This window comes from Sinocyclocheilus anshuiensis, unplaced genomic scaffold (assembly GCF_001515605.1).
Source record: "Sinocyclocheilus anshuiensis isolate Anshui unplaced genomic scaffold, SAMN03320099.WGS_v1.1 scaffold612, whole genome shotgun sequence".
Classification (NCBI taxonomy): domain Eukaryota; kingdom Metazoa; phylum Chordata; class Actinopteri; order Cypriniformes; family Cyprinidae; genus Sinocyclocheilus; species Sinocyclocheilus anshuiensis.
In genome coordinates this window covers 147,023-170,519 of record NW_015554098.1, presented here as the reverse complement: position 1 = coordinate 170,519, position 23,497 = coordinate 147,023, and the positions used below count along the sequence as shown (strand labels likewise).

The following is a 23,497-nucleotide window of genomic DNA, read 5'->3' as shown; positions in this document are numbered from 1 at the left end:
CAGTTTGTCTAGTATGGAGCAGCAGGTGTATGTTATTTCATTAAGCTGGGTTTTGTGAATGTCTTCAGGGATTATGCTGCTGGGATCTCATAGACACAGGGCTTTAGAAGTCACGGGTCATTTGTTAGAATGATCAGGGTGGGAGGTAACAGGATAGTTCACTGAAATAAATGAGCATTTACTGCTCTTGTCCATCTAATTTGTTTTTCACAATTAGATTTCAGAGCAGATGCAACAGCAGTAAGAATGAGTTTCACTCTGAGAGATGGTTGCAGAAGTAAGAGGGCTTTTTTTGAGAGAAGACATGTTTCCAAGTCTGCAATAGTGCAATACAACCACAAATCCAGTTTCACAATGAATCATATGCGCAAACACATAATACAAACTGGTCTTGTAAGGAAGGAAGTGAGATTGTGAAGTTTGGTACTTTTGTGTGTGATGTGTTGCAATTAATATCATCTCTTCCAACTTCCCCTTTTGTGCTATTTCTGGTGATACAAATCCTTTGAAAGTTTTCTTTTCATATGTTTAGATTTTTCCCCCCCAACTGGATCTAAAAATGTTTAACTTGAATTGAGTTTTTGCAATGTTTCAAGTCCCTAATACGGTGGCCGAGAGAGCTCAACACGCTGTAACTTAAGAAAACACATGCAAATTGAAAAAACACCAGAAACAAACTGATGAAGATGTTTTCTTAATTTGCTGGTGTTTTTTCAATTTGCATGTTTTTTCTTAAGTTGCAGTGCGTTGAGCTCTCTCGGCCACCGTACCCTAAGCCTCTCAGCCTTCAAACTAACGCACTTGTTGTTGCCACAGCGACTAGGTGTACCTGCATATGCAAATGCTTTAGACAGGAGCCAGTGTGCAGCTTTTTTAGCTCCACCCACAGGACCTCCCCTGAAGCCGGATGCCTGACAACAGCCATAGAGATTGAGAAGGGGAGAGTAGGAGTGGCTGGAAACCAGCAACTGCTGTCAGAGCTTCTGTAAGTGTGTAGAGGGAGGATGTGTGTGGTCAAGCAAGCCTGAATCATGTAGTGTTTGCACAAGTTTCAGAAACTGTTAGATTCATTCAAGAAGTAAGCATATGAAAATAGTCAGCATAAGGATTCTCTCTATTTTCCTTGGCTGTGGATTACGGTAGTTAAGGACTTTTGAACAGAAGCTTACCAGTGGATGAGGCCTCACCTGTTTGGATTTGAGTTGGATGACTACAGTGGATAGTAGAAGAAGTGGACTGTGAGGAGTGGAAGAGATCATGGTCACTCGGCTGTGAGAGACAGAGTAAGAGGAGCTCTTTATATTGTGTTCGACAGAAGGAGGATAGGACATAAGGAATTTATGTCAATGTTTTCATGTTTGTGTTGCTCACTCGTGGATTACATTTACTTGTGCCCTTCTCATTTTTGTTACTTCTCACATTCTGTTTCATCTGTTTTCCCCCATGTCTGGCATTTTTTACTACCACTAACATACCTAGACTATCTTTTTTTGTTCTCTGTCGTACCTGTCTCTCTCTCAGTGAGTTAAACTGTCTGATTGCCCTGCAGTCAGTTGTTAATGAGATTAATTGTTAATTGAGGGCAGCTGGCAACTTGTGCGTGCATAAACCTAAAAGTAATTGATAGTAGCAGCAGACATAATCAATATGTAGGTCAAAGTATGTATCGCAGTTGTTTCTGGCCTTGACACTTTATTGTCTTTTTTGCAAAACAAAAATTTCCTTTTAAAAAAAGTTATTATTGCATATGATGTATGCGGAAGGTCTCATGAGAGTGATTGATATTAGAATGGCATTAAAACCTGGTAGAAGCTAGACTGTTATGAAGTTGAATATACTGACTGTATTCTCACAGTCTGGTCTAACAAATGTAGGTCTTAATCATGTAATTGAAAATAATCGTGTTCCTGGAACACATAGAAAGCACCTCATCAGGTAATTAGACCAGCTTTAGCCATGATTGGTCATGTAAAATGTATTCTAGGTGAGTGTTTTGAATATGGATGTCAGTTGCTTAAATATCTGGTCCGTAATTGAAACCTACGAACACAGAATTTCCTTAGAATTGTAATTGTCTAGTTTATCACAAATTAAATACGCTGTAAAACTGCTGCTGATAGTAGACTTTGGAGAAAGATCACCATTACACAGATTTTAGTTAACTTAAATATTGGATTTTTTAAATGCGTAACTTCATATTTTAAAGTTAAATTGTTAATGGAAGTATGTAAATGTGTTTGAGACAGTAAGTGTGGCAGCCCTGCTGTCCCTATCTATCATCTTGCTGACATTTGTTATATCACCTGTCCCTCACCCTTGCAAACAGTTTTTCTTTTTCTTTCTCTCTGCTGTCTCAGTTAGTTTGAGTCTGCTAAATATAGACACAACAGGACAAGGGCATACTTGAATTTAATTGCCCACTTGACTTTCCACACACTTAATGTATTGTGTAAAATATTCACACACCAACCTGCATAAAAATCTCTGAAAATCTGTCAGAATTGATATTTTGACCACTAGTCAATTGTGACTTTTTATTATAAAAAAACTGGAATAATTTGATATTTAGAACTCCTACAACGTTTATTCAATATGTTGAATATTTTTTGGCAACTGTGTTGTTAGAAGTACTCTTGAAATCCCCTCAAGTGTTTTCTGTATCTCTGTATCAAGATATCTCTCACACAAAACCGAGGGGCTTGAGTTACCACTTTTAGCACAGTGCAGGTTTCGATGCACTTTACAAGCTGCACAGCAGAGTCTAAACAAAGACCAGCTGTATGTTTGAAAACCTTGAAAACCAGCCAGGCACAATCTACACTGTACATATATACAGATGCATATAGCAGTACACAGAAATAGTATGTTTATAAATACAAATTTTTTGCTGATGCATTAAATGCACCGTTTGAATCTGAGAATTATGCATTTGGGAAGTAAACCTGGTCTTGGCAGGGAGTTTCTGCTATTGACAAAACCATAGTTTGGGCACGTTGTGTTTTTTTTGGATTGCAAAAATTGCAGTGCATCTCAGGATGGTGACTCATTGGTTCCTGTGCATCAGCTCGGCCCTGACGGATCTTTTAGTTTTTTCCTGGGTGTGTGTGGGAGTGAAACTGTCTCCTCAGCTGAGTGAGAAATATGAATCAGTATGATACATTATACTGTAATCATTATAAATCATTATAAACATGGAAAATACACTCATCACTTCTGTTCTAAATCTGTGCTGATTCCAGATTTTGAGTATATAAGAAAATACCATGAGATGGGTCAAGATGTATATGCGGCAATATTAGACACTAGATTTTACATGGCAGTAAATTCTAACACATGATCTCAGCTCGCCTGCTTATGCGGCAATATTAGTGTCTAATATTGCCGCATATATTTTGGCCTAATGGAACAATGTGCAAATGCCTCTTGGGAATCCTCTCCCTGTCTCCTAAAATGATTTCACAATTAGCTGAACAGGCCCTGAATCAGTGGTCTGAATATTCTCAATAGAATATACTGTGTCTCACTATTTTCCCCTTTTTCTAATCACAATCTCTGACCAGTTTTGCTTAAACCTATAAAAAATATAATAATTGTCTATATAAAAAGGACTTTGACTTTCCCCAGTGTAATAGATATTTTAATCATAGATAAGAAATGACTTGTATAAGAATTATCTTTAAGATGTAGTGCAGCTAGTTTAGCTGTGACATCATGCTACCCCCCATAGGTCGCATAGTATTGTCCAAAGAGTTTCTGGGCTTACAGCTGACAAATAAGAGCATTCCATCGAAATCCCTCAGCATAATAACTGCTCTTCATGTGACAAAAACACCTGAGCCTGCTTTTGGCCTAATGGAACAGTCAGGTTTTGTACAGAGTGCAGAATCTGTTATGATTCTGAAAAAGGCTTCTTTTATTCCTTTATTTATTTAAAAAAAGACAACTTTTTGAAACAAAAAGTTACATGTAAAGTATGGTTAATATCAGTTTGGTTTGTTAGGATCAAAAAGTAGTGCATTCAGTTTTTGCATCCAGGATTAGGCTTACTTTTTACTCCTGTGAATATTTGCAGGTGAATGTTTAAATTTCAGAATTTTTTAAATTTTGAATTTCTGTATTGGGAGATACCTTAATTCTTTGGATACAAGAAAGCTATTGAATATATTCACCTTTTCTGCTCAGGAAAAAGACATGGATTAAGTTACAGTGGAACCTGTCATTAAATAATCCATTATAAAGCTTATTTATTTTATATATTATTTATTGCATTAAAACAATTATAAACCAATTCATGAAACAGCAGAAATTTAAAATATATATATATATGAAAAAATCAAACATTTACAATGCCTGTGACAACCTGTCCCCCAACCTGACATTTATGAGAAATCACCTTGCATTGAGAACCATTCTATCTATCAGGTAAAAATCTTCATGGAAAACCTTCATTATATAGTTGACCCTTGCCTAAATAAATGCTAGTGTGGTTTTATTGAGTTAACTTAAAATTTACTTCCAGCTACAATAATGCAAACAAATTGTCATATTGGAATTTTTTAAGCATACAATTCACAAAAAAAGTTTAGTCAACTTGAAATGTAAAGATGTATTAACTAATACCTTCGATAATTGAGTTATCTCATGTCCAATTAATCCAGGGAAGTTATTATAATGGCAAATCTTAAGAGCATTTTTTTCAACAAGGATTTGTGTTATTGAGCACTTATTTGAAAACCTCATAGTTTGAAGAGTGTATGCACTATATGGGTAGAGATGTTGCACATTTAACTTGCATTTAATTCAAGTTAGTAAAGAGGCCTGTTGAGGATTGCTATGAATTCTCTAGGCAGTGAGCAGTTAAATGGAGCTTATGATGATAAGCTGTTAATAAGATGGAAATGAGAACAGGGCTCGTGGGCTCTAAGGTTCAAGGGCGGATATGAGACGTCACATTCCAAAAGGGTCTATGAGACCCTAATGTACACTGTTGGTTCTGTAGTTGTCTTTAGCTGCACCCATTCTGCCTTGGGGAAGGATTATGTTTTTATATTTTCTCCTTAGTGATATTGCATGAGTTTACCTTTCTAACTTCTGTTTTTGCAGTTCATGCAATTACCTGACTAAACCAGGTTGTTGTTTTGGGAGCAGTGTTTCACCCTGCATGAAACAGAGACTTCTCTAAGAATGATGTAAGAGGTGGAGAGGTTTGTCATTGTATTCTGTTTGAATCCAGTGAGAAGTTATTATTTTTTTTTTCCTTTTCACTTCAGCTGGTTTCGAGTCATTTAATAATTGGTGCACCTCTTGCTTTCTGTCTAAATTAGATCATGCTATTGCTAACTGTACATGTTCAAATGGTTGGTTAGGCCCCTTTTAGTTTTGCTTACTGTATTCATGAAACAGCTGCCGACAGTGGCCTTGAAGCTGTTTACTGAACCCCATTAAAGTATTATTTGGTGGGTGGTATGTTTGTGACTTCTTAATGCATCGGTCTAAGTGCACTGGTGGAAGACTCACACGTCTTTGACTAGACAATAAGTCATTGCTACTTCACAGTTTCTCAATACTTAACATTGTGTTTGTGCTGAAAATAGCTTTAGATATTATACTCAATGACAGCTGGGAAAATCATGAGATGAGAACATAAAATATGTCTAACCATACAGTAGAAAGTATATGTTCTTCATGTTGGAGTGCACATCATAAATCTACGTCATAACAAACACAATTGTTTTTTTTTTTGTACAGTCATGTCAGGTCTCTGAGGTTCACAAAGAAAGTATTTTCACACAGCATGCCTTTTCAGTTTCATGTATGGCATATTGTAAGTAATTACATAATGCCTGCAACTGACAAGTGTTCTCAACATCTGAAAAATACACCTTTTTTCTGAATGTTAAAATTATTTTGGAGACCATTATGTAATATTATTTTAAAGGGGCACTGCACTGTGAAATGCGATTGCCTTTTGGGCGTTTCACACATGCATAATAAAGCATTCAGTGTGTGCATGTACAGATCACTTTCTAGCATTTACAATGGAAGAACTTCCTGCAGGGCTTTGAATGTCATGTTTCAAGTTGCGGCGAGTTGTGTGCATTTATAATCAGGTGCTCAAACATACAGTAGGTACACATACTCATACCCTGCTGTTATGAGACAGTCAATGATCATATTGTGGAGGAGGAGATCTATTCACAAATACAAGGGCACATAATTACCTACATTTTATGACCTGTTTTGATTTTGTCCTATGACACAAAATTTGAGAAAAGTGTGTGGTTGTTTTGCATTTGAGAAAAAGCGCTTTTTGTGTTTGTGTGTGTGTGCATGCTCACTGCTTCTGTGTATGTAGGACCACTCACTGTTCAAGCAGCCTGACCACACACTGGCATTTTGTATCCCTGCCCCCTCATGTTCAGCACAACAGAATACTAAAGAGCTCTTTTTTTCTCTCACACACGCACACCCACCTGCTGTGTGCTCAGCTTACAAAAGTGACTGTTAGTTGTAGAGCCAGTTTGGTAAACCACAGAAGCAGTGCGTTATTTATTAAAAATTGGGAAGACCAGCTGTATGTTTGAAAACCTTGAAAACCAGCCAGGCACAATCTACACTGTACATATATACAGATACATATAGCAGTACACAGAAATAGTACGTTTATAAATATAAATTTTTTGCTGATGCATTAAATGCACCGTTCGAATCTGAGTATGCATTTGGGAAGTAAACCTGGTCTTGGCAGTGAGTTTCTGCTATTGACAAAACCATAGTTTGGGCACGTTGTGTTTTTGTTCCTTCTAAAAAAGGAACATTGGTGCCTTTTGTTTTTGTTGTAGGTCTGTCATGTTAAAGATTCCTTCATCATTTCCTTCTGTGTTTTCCATGCCAAGACATACAAGACAGTTTCCTTGCTTCTGTTTCTTTCTTCTATTTTCTTTATTTGTCATTCAGTTTCAGGGTGATACAACTTTAACACAATGAATAAAAAAGCCTCATTAAAAGAATGACATTGTAGAAAAAAAAACATAATGTACGGCATATTCTTTTATTTTTTTATAAAAATTGTACAAAACCAAGTCAAAGTCATGTGGTCCAAAACATTAAAACAACATCAACATAAAATTGATTTAGATGAGACCCCTGACTTATTAACCACATGACTGTATCAAGGTCAATACGTTTCTGAAACATAATTATATCTGTAAATACATAATTTGTGATAACCATGAATAATACATTTAAAACGTTTTGGAATATAATGATGATGATTTTTCCTTGATGGTTATACCTCATGCAGGTTTAGATACATTTATATGGTATAAATGGTATAAACATTTTTCAAAACAGTATAAAACCAATATGAATACAAAGAATATCTACATATTTTACACTAGATTTTTTCTTTTCTTTGTTGTGACCCTAAATTGTGTTCAGTCACTAATATTACTAACATATCAAATGGGTGAACTGTTGAGATCCATATTCACAGCTTGTGAGGCACCGAAATATGGCTGTGGTTATCATAGAGAAATGCAGTTGTCACTCCCAGAGATTGTATCCGTGTCAGACATCCATGCGTTCATATTTTCATAATTGTTTCTATCCTTATGTAACACAGGTTGGGAGTTGTGTGACTGTTCTAAAAGTTTAATGTCTTTTGCTTTTGACAGTACAGTGAGGACAGGTCGGGCTACTAGTTAAAATGTCCATCCAGGAGTGCCCAGAGAGTCCAATGCTTGAGGATGAGGAGGGTGAGGAAGGCAGAGGGGTGGAGAGAGAGTCGGACAGAGACAGTGCAGTAAACAGCACTCTGTCGTCAGAGATATCGGATGGAGGGAGAACTGGAGAAAAAGAGGAAGGGATTGGGCTTTGCCTCCCAGGTGAAAAGTGAGTGCTTTTATAATGTTTTCTTGTGTACATAAGGCCGAATTTACGGATTTGCAAATGAATTAATGAATTGAGTAATTATTACTTTCATTGATATTAAGTCAAAAAACTAAGTCAAAATAAATGCTTTTCTCATTTCCATTTCCTGTCTCATTCCTCAAGGTGTGGTCAGATGTATAATCGCTCGGAGACTTCTGATCATTCTACACGTTCATCTGCCTCAGTAAATGAGGAGCAATTTGAGGACTATGGTGAAGGAGAGGATGGAGATTACAATCCCAGCAGCCCCTGTCCAGATGATGAGATCCGCATTAATGGATGTTCAGATCTGGGCTCTTCTGTTTCCTCCAGGTGTGTGTTTGTGTGTGTCTGTATTCCTAAGGTTTTTTAATTATTCATTAATTATTTTTATTTCTTTACATGTAACCACAACAGTACTGTCTTTCCCTCTGACTGCCCCAAAGCCTGTTTTCAAAGGGATTTACTTTAAAATGAAAGGATGATTCGTTTAGAAATCCAGATATCTGCCTTCATTACACAAGATTTCTTTCAGCATATATATATTAGTGACTGTATTAGTGGATGGAACTGTCTGACTGTGGGGAAACTGTTATGGTTTCTTTTTAGTCCCTACTGTCCAAAAGGCTGGATTTGCTGGATTTTTATTTAAACACAGAGTAGAAAACACTTTTTGTGCATTTTTGTGCATTTATTTCGTTAATCAAGTTTACTTGTTTTAAACATGTTTACCTGTCTAGTCCCTACTGTCCAAAAGGCTGGATTTGCTGGATTTTTATTTAAACACAGAGTAGAAAACACTTTTTGTGCATTTATTTCGTTAATCAAGTTTACTTGTTTTAAACATGTTTACCTGTACCCCAAAACCACCACCTTCTATTTTCTTTATTATAATTTAAGAATGTAAAATATTGCTATGCCATTATATGTCTTTTTTAACAGGTAGATGTTGATTTGTAGTATATCATATTAAACAACATAATTTGCTTCATATGATACATGTTCTGTCATCTAATGTGCATATCTGATTGCAAATCATATTATATTCCAGTGAAGTGAAATGTCGTTGTTTTTTCTAGGCCAAAATATTTTTTTATGCATATAAATGCTTTATATTTGTACACAATCTACTACCACCTCAAAGGATGGTGGTCATGTATCATAATAGTTGCATCCTAATTTCTAAGTGCTCAAACTGATGGTGTTACAACTAAGTGTTACCACCATTCCATAGTCTTCTCTATCCAAATATTTTTCTTTGGAAGTTGCATATATAATCTATAACTGTTGAGGCATGTTTGAATAGGTATGACGCTTCTGTTGGGGAGATTTTTTATCAGACTTGGCTTACTAGAGATTCTCACTTTTTATTTTTGGCTTTCTTAGTTTTCACTATTATATAGTATTTTTTTCTACATTCTGCTTATATTGTTTATTGAATGTTTTCAGAATGCACACATGATGTGCCATAAATGTGTTTGACCTTGTCTCTGTCTCTCTCTCGCTCTCCCCGTTTCCTCCAGTGCTGGTCAGACTCCTCGGAAGATGCGCCATGCTGGTGACCAGATGGATGTGTTTTGCTCTCAGTGTTGTAAGCGGGTCAGTCTGCTCAAAGACCTGGAGAACAGGCTCAAAAACCTCAAAACCAACAGGTACTGCATAGACTACAGTTTGCATCTGTTATGAAAGATAAAGTTATAAAGTACTTTTTCACCCAGAGGGCTTTGTCATAAACTGGGTGTAAGCTCCTCTTCAAGAAGACTTGTTAGAGATAAACCTTTGAAATAAGAGTTAAGTGATTATTGACTTGTCTAGTTTCTCTTCAGTAATGTAAAAGGAGTGTCCCCTCACATCTGGGAAATAAACTTTTAGTGGCTTGGAATCCACATTAGAGGCGCTTTAAGAGGATTAGTGTTTATCAGTTCTACATTGTCTTCCTGTGGGCTACAATAGACTAAATTAAAGCAACAGTGTAATAGAGGCAGAGGAGTTAATGTGAGTATATGAGAAGAACACAACTGAGGTGGAGGAGCTTTGATATCTTGCTGCAGTCTCTCTGCACCATTAATGATTCACTTCCTTTTCCATACATCATTCAGCCCACCACTTTAGAGCCCATTAGAGCTTTATTAGGCATTGGGAAGTGAGCTACACACACATCCACACATTTATTTGACTCTGCGCATTGTGTATTTTGCCGTCTCTCTTTGTCTTTGTATCACTCTCACTCACATCCACATGAAACAACACATGAACAACAGGCAAACCCTTCTGAGGCTTTGGATGCTTTTCTTGTCTTTTCTTCATCCTTGACAATTTCCAAGATTTCATGTGAGTTTGCTTTAACTTTTTTTTTCTTTTGAGAGGGCTTGTAATTAGATTCTCATATCTTAGCCTCTCAAAACAGAGGATGAAATAGGAACTGGATCAGATAGACCGAGGGATTTTGGGGAAGAGAGTGCCATACTATAGAAGGGAAAGAAAGAAAAAAAGACAGGATGGGCTATGAGATAGAGAGGAGGCTCCTTCAAGAAATACATTAGTTCACACCTCATTCTGTCACTGCTAGAAAAGCTATGTCGGTAATAACTCTGTGTGTGTGAGAGAGAGCAGGAGAGAGTTTTGTGTATGAAACTGTGTAGTATGTGTTTTCCCATAAACATGATTAATATTTGAATTTTGAGTGGAGAGCTTGAACAGTCTTAGAAAGGAAACCATCAACATTCACATGCTTTCTGCTCTTGTTGTGTTGATATCTTCTCCACTGCAACTTTTACTCAAGTAGCAGTTGTATATCTGAGCTATGTAACAAACTCTATTCAAAGACATTTTGTGAGCTTTGTTAAGGTTGAAGGTATGTGAACTGAGGTTCGTGTCAGGGCCAACACTATATTCAAATATATTTCGAGTGAGTCTGGGTTAAGTGCATATTAATGAAATGTCCAAAAATAGAATGATACCTCTGGAACTTTCCACTAAAAAAAGGTACAATTTGGTGTCCCATTACTTTTTTTTAAAAGCATCAGACACACAAATCTCATGTTTTTGTTTAGAGAATTATTATCTAACATATAATTAACTAGCATGTCTGTATCACCCCTATAATTAGGTGATTTTGATCTGCTCCACATCAGAGCACTTGAACATCTTGACTAAAATCATATAATAATTTGAACTGCTATTCAGTTAAATGTTTTACAAATCTATTGTTTTTTATTATTTTTTCTTAACAATTTTTCATCAAGAATGTAATGTTTAACAATCAATAACAATTTTATTCATTTTTATACAAGTGTAGCATCCAATGCATTTATCAAAGCTAAACATTCAGTTCTGTTATCCAAGTTATTATAAGTTCAACATTATATGTAAACCAACCCTTATATATACAGTAAATAGCCTATATAATGTTTTAATGAACAATTGTTGAAAAAGAAGAGGGATTTACACCAGTTACACCATATGTTGAAGTTCTAATTAGCTGTCCTTTGTTTGTTTTCCAGCCCAAACAGAAAGATCTCCAGCACTGCATTTGGAAGGTAGGTCACTCAATATGTTATGCTCTGTGTTTGTTTGTGTAGTCTATGCTGCTGTTAATCATTACGGTGTTTGTTTCCAACTCCCTCTCTGCTTTGACTGTGAGCACCTCCTGTGGTTAAATAAATGTTATATGAAGTTGTGAGATATATATATTATATATATATATATATATATATATATATATATACACACACACACACACAGTATATATAATTTTGCCTTAAAAAGGAGTCAACTAACACCACAAATATTACATTAAATGTCATTTTCACCACAAAATACAATACAATACACAAACATAAGTACATAATTCAAGATACGATGGAAGTAGTGTTGTGGTGGAAATCATGGATTATGATGTTTCATAAAAATTACAAAATTCACCTTCGATACATATCCACTGTTGGACCTTGTTAGCATACACATTAAGTAAACAAGTTATTGTGTGAAAAGTATGTTTATTTTCTAAATTCCACAGGGCCAAAAGTGCTTACAGATGAAAAAACAACAATCTGTTTTTATTTTATTTTATTATTTTTTTTATTTTTTTTTTTGGAATCAGGATCACTATATGTTTATACGCATAAACACTTTTCAAACTCTTAATCTGCACTGTTGTTGCAAAACTTTTTCTTTTTTTTTTGGATGTGCAGATCAAGGGTTATGTTTCAGTGCTGACAGTCATTCAGACTAAACTGGTTCAGAAACTACTACTAATTCAGAGCTGTTCTGTGAGTGATAGTAATATTTGCATATATTCTAACTTTGTTACAGGTGAGTTACTTGGACAAGAAAGTGACAGAGCTCGAAAATGAGATTCTGATGAACGGGGATGTGAAGTCGAAGCTGAAACAGGAAAACATACAGTTGGTTCACAGGTAAATTGCTACTCAAAGTCCACCCACCCACTCTTCAGACAAAGTTCATTTCATTGGAACTATGTTATATGCATATGTATTTGCATGCTTGTCTCTTTAAAAAGCAGATTCTTTCCACTAGCAAAACCTTCCATGAAAATAGTCTTAACAAAAGTTTTGCATTTGCTAAATGCTAAAAGGTCAAAGTGGGCCTCAGCAGGACTGACAAAATGTTAATGATGATGATGAGGACTGTGCTTCAACAGGATTCACGAGTTGGAGGAGCAGCTAAAAGACCAGGAGACCAGAGCGGAGAACATGATGGAAGAGGAGCTCAGGAGACACAGAGAGGCCTACAGCCGACTGGAGAAAGACAAAAACACACAGATAGAGCTGCTCACAAATAGGTTGGCTCATCTCAAGAGCAGAACTGCAATTTTGTTTTTCTCTTGTTTCCCAGGAAAATTATCCTCACATTTTTAAAACAAGATCATTTTTCATAAATCTAACTAAACACGGTTAAAACAAGAAAAAAGCTTTGCCTGTGGGTTAAGAAAAATAAATTTAATTCTGTGTTTTGAAAACAAATGTGAATTAGAATTAAATTAGTTTATCTTGGTATATTTTCGATGTTTAGAATTTTTTTATATTGGAAAACAGGGCAAAAATACTAATAATACTATTATTTTTGTCATGCAGTATAATGGTTTTAATTTTATTTTGAGGTTTTACACTGTCCATTGTCCCACTGTTTTCCCCCCTCTTCCCTTATTAATTACGGAGATAGAATTGTTGCTTAATTCCAAATAGATTATGATCCACAAATAAATGTAAAGAGATTAACAAAAATTAAACATATTGACAAATAAATAGAATGAGATCCACAAATAAATCTTAAAGTTTCACAAACATGAATTAAATTCCCAAATAAATAAAATGAGATTTGCAAATAAAAAACATATTCACAAATATATTTGTCACAACCACAACTTTGCCTGGCATTTATTTGTGAATCGCGTCCTGTGTATTTGTAGATAGCTGCACACATTCGTGAATCGCGTCCTGTGCATTTGCGAATTGTGAAACATTTCTTGCGTTGTGAATGCGTCCTGTGCATTTGTAGATAGCTGCACGCATTTGTGAATCGCGTCCTGTGCATTTGCGAATTGTGAAACATTTCTTGCGTCAAGACGTGCTGACGATCCACAAATACGTGGACTCCACCCACCATCTACTCAAGACAATCAGATAACAGCCACATTTCGCTGACCAATCGTAGCACGATCTCGCTATAGCCAATCACGTTTTGCTTTACAATCAGGGCGGACTCCTCATGAGATAACTTAATTAATCTGCATTGGCTCAAATAGATAATATAAGGGCCAGTATTATATTTTACGTGCCTTTGAAAATGCCAGAGAAACAGAGCTTTAAATCACGGCTATGGGAACAACGCTATGGCTACTGGATTCAAATGTGATATAGAAGTGTCATGTTATTCAATATGGAAATAAAAGCGTCAGTAAATAACTGACTAATAAATAACTGAACTCAACTTCATAATAAACATTTGTTTGTGTAATAGGTTAAATTGCCATCACACAACAGCCAACAGCATTTCCCAGTTTTTCAGTAATGCCGATGTATATGAGCAGCTATGTGGATCTAACGATGTATGAAGTTTTTGATATTCTGTGGTGGTCAGTTCACAGCAGTGATAGAAATTAATCTACCAATAAGCTTAACCAATACGCTTATATATATATATTACCTTTTATAAGCATTTTTACATTTATAAAGCCATTTTTTCTTAAAGTGTGTATCATCTTTTTGAGTCAAATTCTTGCATATAATTTGTCAATTAGAATAATGAAACATTTGGGCTGTTACCAAACAAATGGTATAAATATCAACGAAATTAATCTTTGCAATGCAGAGGAAAGAAGCTGCATCAGAAGTGGCATTTAGATGTCACACTGTTTAATGCAGCTCAGAGGGACATAGGATGCTTTAACCTGCAGTTACAAATGCATAGATAATGTTTTGATATTTTAAACAAAAAAAAACGTCGAATACTGACATTTGAAATTATTTAAAAAATGAAAAGATACTTTAAATGTGAAATTTAAACCACCAGTAGGTGGCAGCAAGTCACTGTTAATAAGTGAGTCATTGCGATTGAACCGAATCATTTAAACGGTTGATTCATTCAGAAACGAAACACCGCCATGTTGCTCAGGAAACACAGAAGCTGCATCTGGAGTGGCATTTAGATGTCACACTGATTAATGCAGCTCAGAGGGACATGGGATGCTTTAACCTGCAGTTACAAATGCATAGAAAATATTTTGATATTTTAAACAAAAAACGTCGAATACTGACATTTGAAATTATTTAAAAAATGAAAAGATACTTTAAATGTGAAATTTAAACCACCAGTAGGTGGCAGCAAGTCACTGTTAATAAGTGAGTCATTGCGATTGAACCGAATCATTTAAACGGTTGATTCATTCAGAAACGAAACACCGCCATGTTGCTCAGAGACGGAAAACAGTGCTATGGCTTTGTTTGGAGTTATTTTTGTTGTCGAAATAGGCAATATGGTGTCTAAAACTTAAGTCTCTTAATTAACTTTTTGTTTATTGAACTGTATATTAATATCACATAATTTTAATATCACATTTGAAATCATGTTGATTTTTGGAGAAAAGAAAACATATCTTGAATTTTGTGATCATTCGAAGTGTATTTTAATAAACTGAATCATAGTGAAAGAAAGCACTCTAAACTACACTTCATCACGTACTGCTTCTCTGGCATTTTCAAAGGCACGTAACATAAAATACTGTGGCTTGGTTGGCATGATACACAGTCTAATGTATTTTAATAAACTGAATCATACAGTGAAAGAAAGCAGTGTAAATGCGCACACGCACTAGTCTAACCTACTACACTTCATCACGCACTGTTTCTCTGTCTTTTTCAAAGGCACGTAACATAAAATACTGTGGCTTGGTTGGCATGATACACAGTCTAATGTTCTAAGGAAATCCAATTTTAAACTTCTTTTACTGTACCCATTTTATGGCCCTTATATTATCTATTTGAGCCAATGCAGATGAATTAAGTTATCTCAGGGCGAGTCCACCCTGATAGTATAGCAAAACGTGATTGGCTATAGCGAGATCGTGCTACGATTGGTCAGCGAAATGTGGCTGTTATCTGATTGGCTTGAGTAGACGTTGGGTGGAGTCCACGTATTTGTGGATTGTCAGCACGTGCAAGAAATGTTTCACAATTCGCAAATGCACAGGACGCAATTCACAAATGCGCGCAGCTATCTACAAATGCACAGGACGCGATTCACAAATAAATGCCAGGCAAAGTTGTGGTTGTGACAAATACATATTTGTGAATGTTTTTTTATTTGCAAATCTCATTTTATTTATTTGTGAATTTAATTCATGTTTGTGAAACTTTTAAGATTTATTTGTGGATCTCATTCTATTTATTTGTCAATATGTTTAATTTTTGTTAATCTCTTTACATTTATTTGTGGATCGTAATCTATTTATTTGGAATTAAGCAACAATTCTATCTCCGTAATTAATGCACTTTATTTATAAAGCAGTCTCAGAGTGTCCTTCATAAGGGTTTTAGACAGAAGAGTGACAGTTGAACCATTAAAGTGACCCTGATATTTCATCCAGAAATCTTCATCTAGAATTTTTGATTCTCAGGGCTATAGAGCAGTGGAGGCTTATTGCAAGAGTATGATGTATGGCTTGTTTTTATTTAATTTTTCCCACTGGCAGAGTACACCAGCTAGAGGAGGAAAATGGAGAGATGGCAATAAGCATGATCAGACTGAAAGCCCAGACAGAGAAACTGGATGACGTAAGATATTTTTATTATACATAAACTGACTTTTTTTTTTTTTTTTAGGAGAAAATGGAGTAAATTGACCATTATGATTTAGGGTGAAGGAGATGCAAAGGAGGATGTGCTAATGCTTGTAATGGCACTGTTTGTTTAAATGTTTAGAACAAAATTAATTCCTCACGCCTGTTAGTCTGGAAAAGCAATCTGGGAGTTCTCACTCTTTCAAAATGATGAAAGCTACATGTATCTTATCATTTTCAGAAGGGAATATAAATATATATATATATATATATATATATATATTCTTTACAATTCTATAAAAGCATTTTTTATTATTCTATAAAAAATATGCATGTTGGTTTGAGTTTGACCAGTCTGAGATTGCAGAAAAGGTTTGACAACTGAAAAAAAGAACAACATGAACATATGATTATGAAAGTAGTATAGTATGTGAAAAGTGTTTTCTAAATGTCCATAGAACTAGAAGTGTTCATAGGTAATAAATAAACAAACAAACAAATCAAGGCTTTGATGGTATCTGTTTTAATAAAATATTATTTCATCAAACTTATTTTTAAATATTGGTTCACAAAAAATGACCCAATAGTGATTGTACAGATAAAAAATGACCTATAATTGACTATGCATAAAAATGTTGTTTGTGTATGTAAAGGAGAGACAGCGTATGACAGATAAGCTAGAGGATACAAGCTTGCGGTTGAAGGATGAGATGGATCTGTACAAGAAGATGATGGACAAGCTACGACAGAACAGAAATGAGTTTCAGAGGGAAAGAAATACTATGCAGGAGGTAAGACTGTGCTAAAGTTTCCAGTGGGCAAAAATGTACAGTAAATTTCAGAAAGGCCAGCGAAACAGTAAAATTATTCAGCAAACTGTCAAAAGCTAAGGTTGTCTACTTGTGTGTCAATTGTTTTAAGATGTAGTCAGTAGTCACCCAAAAATATTTAGAGATAGAAAAGAGTGGCAGAGCCTTGGGCAGCTTTAGTTGCCCTCAGGCTTAAATGGATTGTGTACTTAAAAACCACAACTGAAGATAGCCTAAACATGCACACATACAAGTCAAACACTGAGAGGAAGTTACTCAAACATAGAGAAGACTAAGAAGCATATTCTATTCACTAGTATATTTAAATTAATTTATTAATTTAGTCCAGAGCTACCGTTATGTTTTACTCTGCCTAAAGGCTATACAGCACTCATGTACTTGACTTTCAAATATAAAATAGTAATGTTATCAGTTCAGTAGCTTAGTGATTTTTCTGTTTAATTTATGTTCAGCTAATTGAGGACCTTCGGCGAGAACTGGAGCACCTCCAAATATACAAGCTGGAGGCAGAAAGAATGGGGAGTGGCCGCAGATCTCCCATTAGCCTATCAGAATACAGCACTCGAACACGTGAGAGTGAGTTGGAACAGGAGGTCAAGAGACTAAAACAGGTGAGAGAGATGGAAAGCTGGTAACTTGATCTTTTAGCAGGTGTATTTCCTCTGGTGAAGGCTACATAGTTCTGTGTTGTCAGATCTTTGAGAAACAGAATGAGTGCTAATTATTTTCCATTTTCACACAAAACTATGCCTATATAAAAAAAAATACATTTCTTTCTACATTTTCTTTCTTTATAAATGTTATTACCTTTTAACCTCTTGGAATTGGATGTGATATAACTGGAACAGTGTAAACATAATTGTAAACATAATTCAGACACAGTCTCCACTTTTTGTTTAAAAAAAGCAAAGAAAGCATCAGAAAACAGTGATACCAAAATAAACTCTTTTGTTAATCATCTATTTCTTATTTGATCTTGTTTACTCTGTGTATATGCAGAGGAGCTTTTCCAAGGACATGCCCTTTGACCTCCAGCAGCTTGTGTCTGCTCGGGCACGACTCTGTCCGAGTCTGATGGTAAACTGTAATTCCTGTGCAGACTTAAAATCATTTACTTAACCACTAATGTGTTCATTCACAAGGAGTCTATTTTCAGATTATCTGCCAGGCTGACATGCCTTCTCCCTTAACATCTAATATAGCCACACTTTTTGTAGGTTGTAGATTTTGTAGTTCCATGTTCCTGTCAAAAGAAGGGGATAACTACACAATACCACCGAAGTGCTATTATATTCAATATCATCAATATCACCTCTTGCCCACAGCAGAGTTAGAGCCATGTTTCTCAAAGCTTTCTGTTTTTATACCACTCTAATTTTCCATTTCCTGCACTCCACTGATGCTTCAGCCTTAAAAAAACACTCCTCACCCATGCAAAAATCCATTCACATACTTTGGAGTGATACAAATAGTGAAATCACTCTTTGCTTATTATACTAAATATGTGCGCACTCGGACACCGGCACCGCTTGAACAAACAAATTAGAGGCTGGAACTAATTGTGGTATGAAGTAATATAGCTAATGCAGTAAACATTTAGTAGTGTTTTGTCTTGTGTATATATGTCTGTTATAAGAAGATCTAATAATTTTTTTCTAATCTAGAGTCATTGCATAATAATGCAATAATCTCAAACCAAATCATTTACTGCTTTCTTTTACCAACTCTCTTGGTTCAGTTAACAAGGCCACAATAAGGAAAAGGAAAAGCAGGATAACTTCTGGATCATCTTTTGGGGGTAAATTGTAACTCCTCCCTCTTTCCTATCACAGGAGAACCAGAAACTGAGGGAACAGAATGAAGATCTAAATGGTCAGCTTCTCAGTCTGAGCCTCCATGAGGCCAAAAACCTGTTTGCCACACAGACAAAAGCGCAGTCTCTGGCCATGGAGATTGATCATGCCTCCCGTGACCAGGTAAGAGAAGTAGAGGACTTTGTTTTGAATATTTTAAACAAAGAGTACGTGACTATGATGTACTGATAAAACTGGATAGTACTAGTGGAAGTCTGTAAATAAAAACACCTTTTAATGTGTACCAGTAAGCAATAGAACAGTATGAAGCATGTTTGTTTTTCCTGGAACGTTCTCTGAAAAGGTGAACAAAATAAATTCATTTTGTGAGGTACTTAAAGAATAGTTCACCCAAAAATGATTTACTCGCCTTCATACCATTCCAGTGGAGGAGAAAAAACAAACAAGAACGAAACCCTACTAATGTTCTGAGGAACAGAAAAGGAGAAATAAAATCGAACGTGTTCCGAAATGTTCATTAGCATAATGGGACAAAGGTTTTCTGAAACCACCAATAGCTTTGTGTGAGGAACAGGCCAAATTAAAGTTCTATGTGTGTGTTAATCCTGACCTCCTCAGTAGTTCTCAAATCTTATTCAAAATATAAAATTTTTGGCAAACTTTCCGTTTCTTTCTTTCTTTTTTTTTTGTGGAGATTTTGGAGACCTGTCCAATTAACCAGTCCTATACTGCTCTAAACTTGTTTTGATTCCCACAGTTGATGGAAGCCCTCAAGGAACAAGAGGAGATAAACTTCCGACTCAGGCAATACATGGACAAGATAATTTTATCTATTCTGGACCACAACCCGTCTATTCTGGAAATCAAAAACTAAAAGCCTGTCATAAGCTGTTTAGAATCTTAGAACAGTGGATCTAGAGCTCCCCCTGAGGTAGCACTGAACCTCAAATGACTTGTGCCTCTGAATGCACAATAACTACAATGTGCTGGTGTTTTGTGCACCTTTCTCTTGCTACAAAAATGTAAAATATACTGGTGAAATATTTCATGCACTTTTATAGGGATTTGTGCTGCTCTGTACAACACAAGGGAGTTTTTCACTGGAATGTCATTATGGTTACTGAATTGCACCAACTAATATGTGAATATATCACACTGGATGCTCACAGAGTGTATTTGTATTATATGGATGGTGTATATTTGCTGAGTTTGCACTGGGGATGTGATGAGAAAGGCTGAATGATAAAAAAGAGAAATATTTACCTATTTGATGGCCATCGAAGACTGTCCCATTCAAAGTTGCTGAGTATGAGGAAAGAGACTTTTGTGGGTATACTTGTAATGATTTTGGTGAGCGAGTTTTTGACTGTCTTCCTATTATAAATGGCAAGTGAGGGAAAATTGTAAGGAGAGACAAATTAGAAGAATAGAGGAGAGGTAATTGAAACTCAAACTGGAACTTGATAACACTGCCTGTTGTAAAAGAAATCCATTTTAGAGCAGGGCAATGCTCTAGTCTGTGTTTGCAATGTAACGGTGAGATGTTTATTCTGACATTACATGCAGTATGTGTGCTTCAAAAGGAAGTGAAAATTCAAGAGGCTGAATGTAAAATGTCATTGTGAATGTACCAAACAAGTAGTATTTCAGGTTATTTATGGGCTTTAGCATAATAGTTTAAGACCTGTATTTTCATCAGCTGAATTATGTTCTTAATAGCCTTAAAGGGACTTGCACTTGTTCTTCCAAACTAAAATAATATTATTAATTTCAAATGCACGATTCTCACAATTGTCTATAATGTGATTTAAATACAACTTACATCAGATAATTCAGGTCTAAAACACAAAAAACTATGGCATTTGTGTTCCTATCGCAGGAAGGTTTCATATTTTGAATGTCAGACACTTTTAAAATGGTAATTTTTTTAAAAAGAGTATTCTAAAAGTGTCCCCCACAGTTACACATTTCTCTTATTCAGTCAATAGATTGTATGTGATGACAATATAAAGCATCTGCTTTATTCTGTGCTGATCTAGGCCTACATTCAGTATATGTGATTCTGTAAATTTCATATTCTCTCACATAAATGCCTCCTATTTCCTTCTAGTATTTGTGCTTTCACTCATTAGTTAACTCAAGTAAACCCTTTTTTCACAAATTAAATAATTGCTGAGCTATATTACACTTTATACATGTGTGTGGGATTTTTAAAAACTTGTAAATGATGTAAAGAAATGATCTTTTTACTTGTGCCACTCATTGCTTTTTCATTGTTTCTCGGTTTATTTTGTGAATCTCTTTATCTGATTATATAGTACTGATTGTTTCTTATTCTCTTTATATTTATGAAGGAGGAACTGAGAAGGCGGCAGTATTAGTTTTGCTTGTTTACGAGAGAGCAGACTAATTCAGTGGCTCATGATGTCACAACATGCTGAATGGTCACACACTTTAATCCAAAAAAGGGTATCTGTACACTTGCACAAAATGTATACCAATTGCATTTCATTTTCTGCATAAGATTAATCTGAAATGCCTTAGCAATACTTATGACTGTGGGCTTATTTCTGTTTCGGATCTAAATTAGATCAAGATGTGCATATAGGCATTTATTTTTGCATGTCAGGTGTTACTGAATTTACTGAACTTGAACATGAGAAATTAACAAACTGATGTTCTAAAATAAAGCAATACAAAATTCCATATGTGGCTTAAAGGGTTTGGTATATACAGTACATGACCCTGTATTCAAGACTGATGCAAATAGAATGAGCAAATATTAAGAAAGGTTTATATATGAAAATTTCATTTATGGATCTCGTGACATAAATGTGTCAAGCAAAGAGCAAGAGTCATATAGGTCATGATACAGTGGATACAGTATTCCAATAATGAAAAAAAATAAATAAACAAGGAAAAGCAAAGGATATCACAAACAACATAGCAGCAATAAACACCTGCTATTGTCATGTCATGCTATAGCCTACAACAATTTACATTTAACAAGTTTTGCAGAAAGGTGGAAATATACGTGGTCAAGTTGTGTTCACTAGAATAGTTGGAACTGTTGTTTAAAAAAAAAAACCTGCTGGAACAAAGGCTGCATATATGCATAGGCATATTTTACGTCATACCTTGAATACCACATAACAATCTTAATAATTTATATTGTTACTGTTCCTTGTGTGATCATAGCAAAGAAGATTAAATGAAACGGTGAAACACTATTGCTCTTGAGCTGATATTTCTTAGGTAGGCCTAACTTCTGTTCATTGTTCCATTGGGTTGCAAGTTATATTTTGTCTGTATTATAGATTTGTTATTAAACACGAAGACGATACTGAACAAACGTTTACAGTCGTAGTTTAACAGTTGACATAACCCAACATATATTAAAACAAAAAATTGCATTTATATCTGTTAAACATCTGCAAATCACGTTACGTCCGTTGGCGTCTCTCGGTCTTCGTGACAATTAGCTCTGGTTAAATGTTATAATGCTCCACTTCATGCTACTCATCAAAGAACATTAAAAATGTCTGCGTTCAGAGTACCCAGGCCTCAAGGCGTTTATGTTCTCAATGAGCCTTTACAACACCTTGCAAAGTAAAATAATGGCAAGAAGAGCGTTTAAAACCCACAGATTACCGCTTTATGGCGTGCTGTTTGCTTTGGCCATTCGAGGGCGCTGCTTGCTTTAGCAGTTTCAATGTTAGCTTAATTGTTTCACTCGGTACTTGCTCGCGGAAGTTTTATTAAAGAGAAAACTGGAGCAGAGTGAACGCCCGTTGCAAGAGCAGCATCATAGTAGTAGTAACGGGAACGAGGGGGCCGCCGTGAGTTAAAAAATCTGTACACTTCACAAGTTTGTTAATGATGACAAAACGTAAATTTGACAATGATACACTATCAGTACAAGGGAGACCGGGTTGTTTGGCACAGGGATCGTTTTTGGTTTGGATCACAAAAATGCAACGGAAATATTTACGTTTTCATCCACATTAAGTGATTTTTAACAAGACGTTAAACGATCTAAACACGGTAAGGTGATGACAACTAACCAACTAAGGAATTAATTGATACAGAAAACGTAAACAAAACCCCTTTCCAAAAAAAAAAAAAAAAAAAAGAACAAAAAATTGTACAAAATAAAAAAAACGAATTAGGCCTCGCTCAAGTGAATTTGGAATGGTAGTCAATGAAATTTGAATTTAATGTTGTAACAAACAAAACAAAAAACAGGGTTACTTTCAAAAAAAAAAAAAAAAAAAAAAGAGATCCAAATTGTACAAAATAAAAAAAACGAATTAGGCCTCGCTCAAGTGAATTTGGAATGGTAGTCAATGAAATTTGAATTTAATGTTGTAACAAACAAAACAAAAAACAGGGTTACTTTTGTGAAAAGCCCAGTAATGTACAGTGGGGAAAATATTTATTTGATCCCCTGCTGATTTTGTAAGTTTGCCCACTTACAAAGAAATGAAGGGTATTTATATGGTAGGTTTATTTTAATGGATAGAGACAGAATACCGACCAAAAAATCCAGAAAAAAACACATTATATAAAGGGTAGAGATTGATTTGCATGTGAAATAAGTATTTGATCCCCTACCAACCAGCAAGAATTCTGGCTCCCACAGA

General features: G+C 35.4%; 1 protein-coding gene across 1 annotated transcript; it reads left to right on the top strand.

The window, feature by feature from the left end:
- The first annotated feature begins 953 nt into the window (after positions 1–953).
- Positions 954–20,779, top strand: LOC107669522 (rab11 family-interacting protein 4B-like). Its single transcript, XM_016461791.1, has 12 exons — positions 954–1,283; positions 7,677–7,893; positions 8,056–8,244; positions 9,435–9,563; positions 11,415–11,452; positions 12,194–12,329; positions 12,575–12,715; positions 16,124–16,205; positions 16,864–17,001; positions 17,493–17,651; positions 18,873–19,016; positions 19,612–20,779. The coding sequence occupies exons 2-12, from the start codon at positions 7,709–7,711 to the stop codon at positions 19,726–19,728; spliced, it is 1,458 nt and encodes a 485-aa protein (XP_016317277.1). The 5' UTR covers positions 954–1,283; positions 7,677–7,708; the 3' UTR covers positions 19,729–20,779.
- The last annotated feature ends 2,718 nt before the right edge of the window (positions 20,780–23,497 follow it).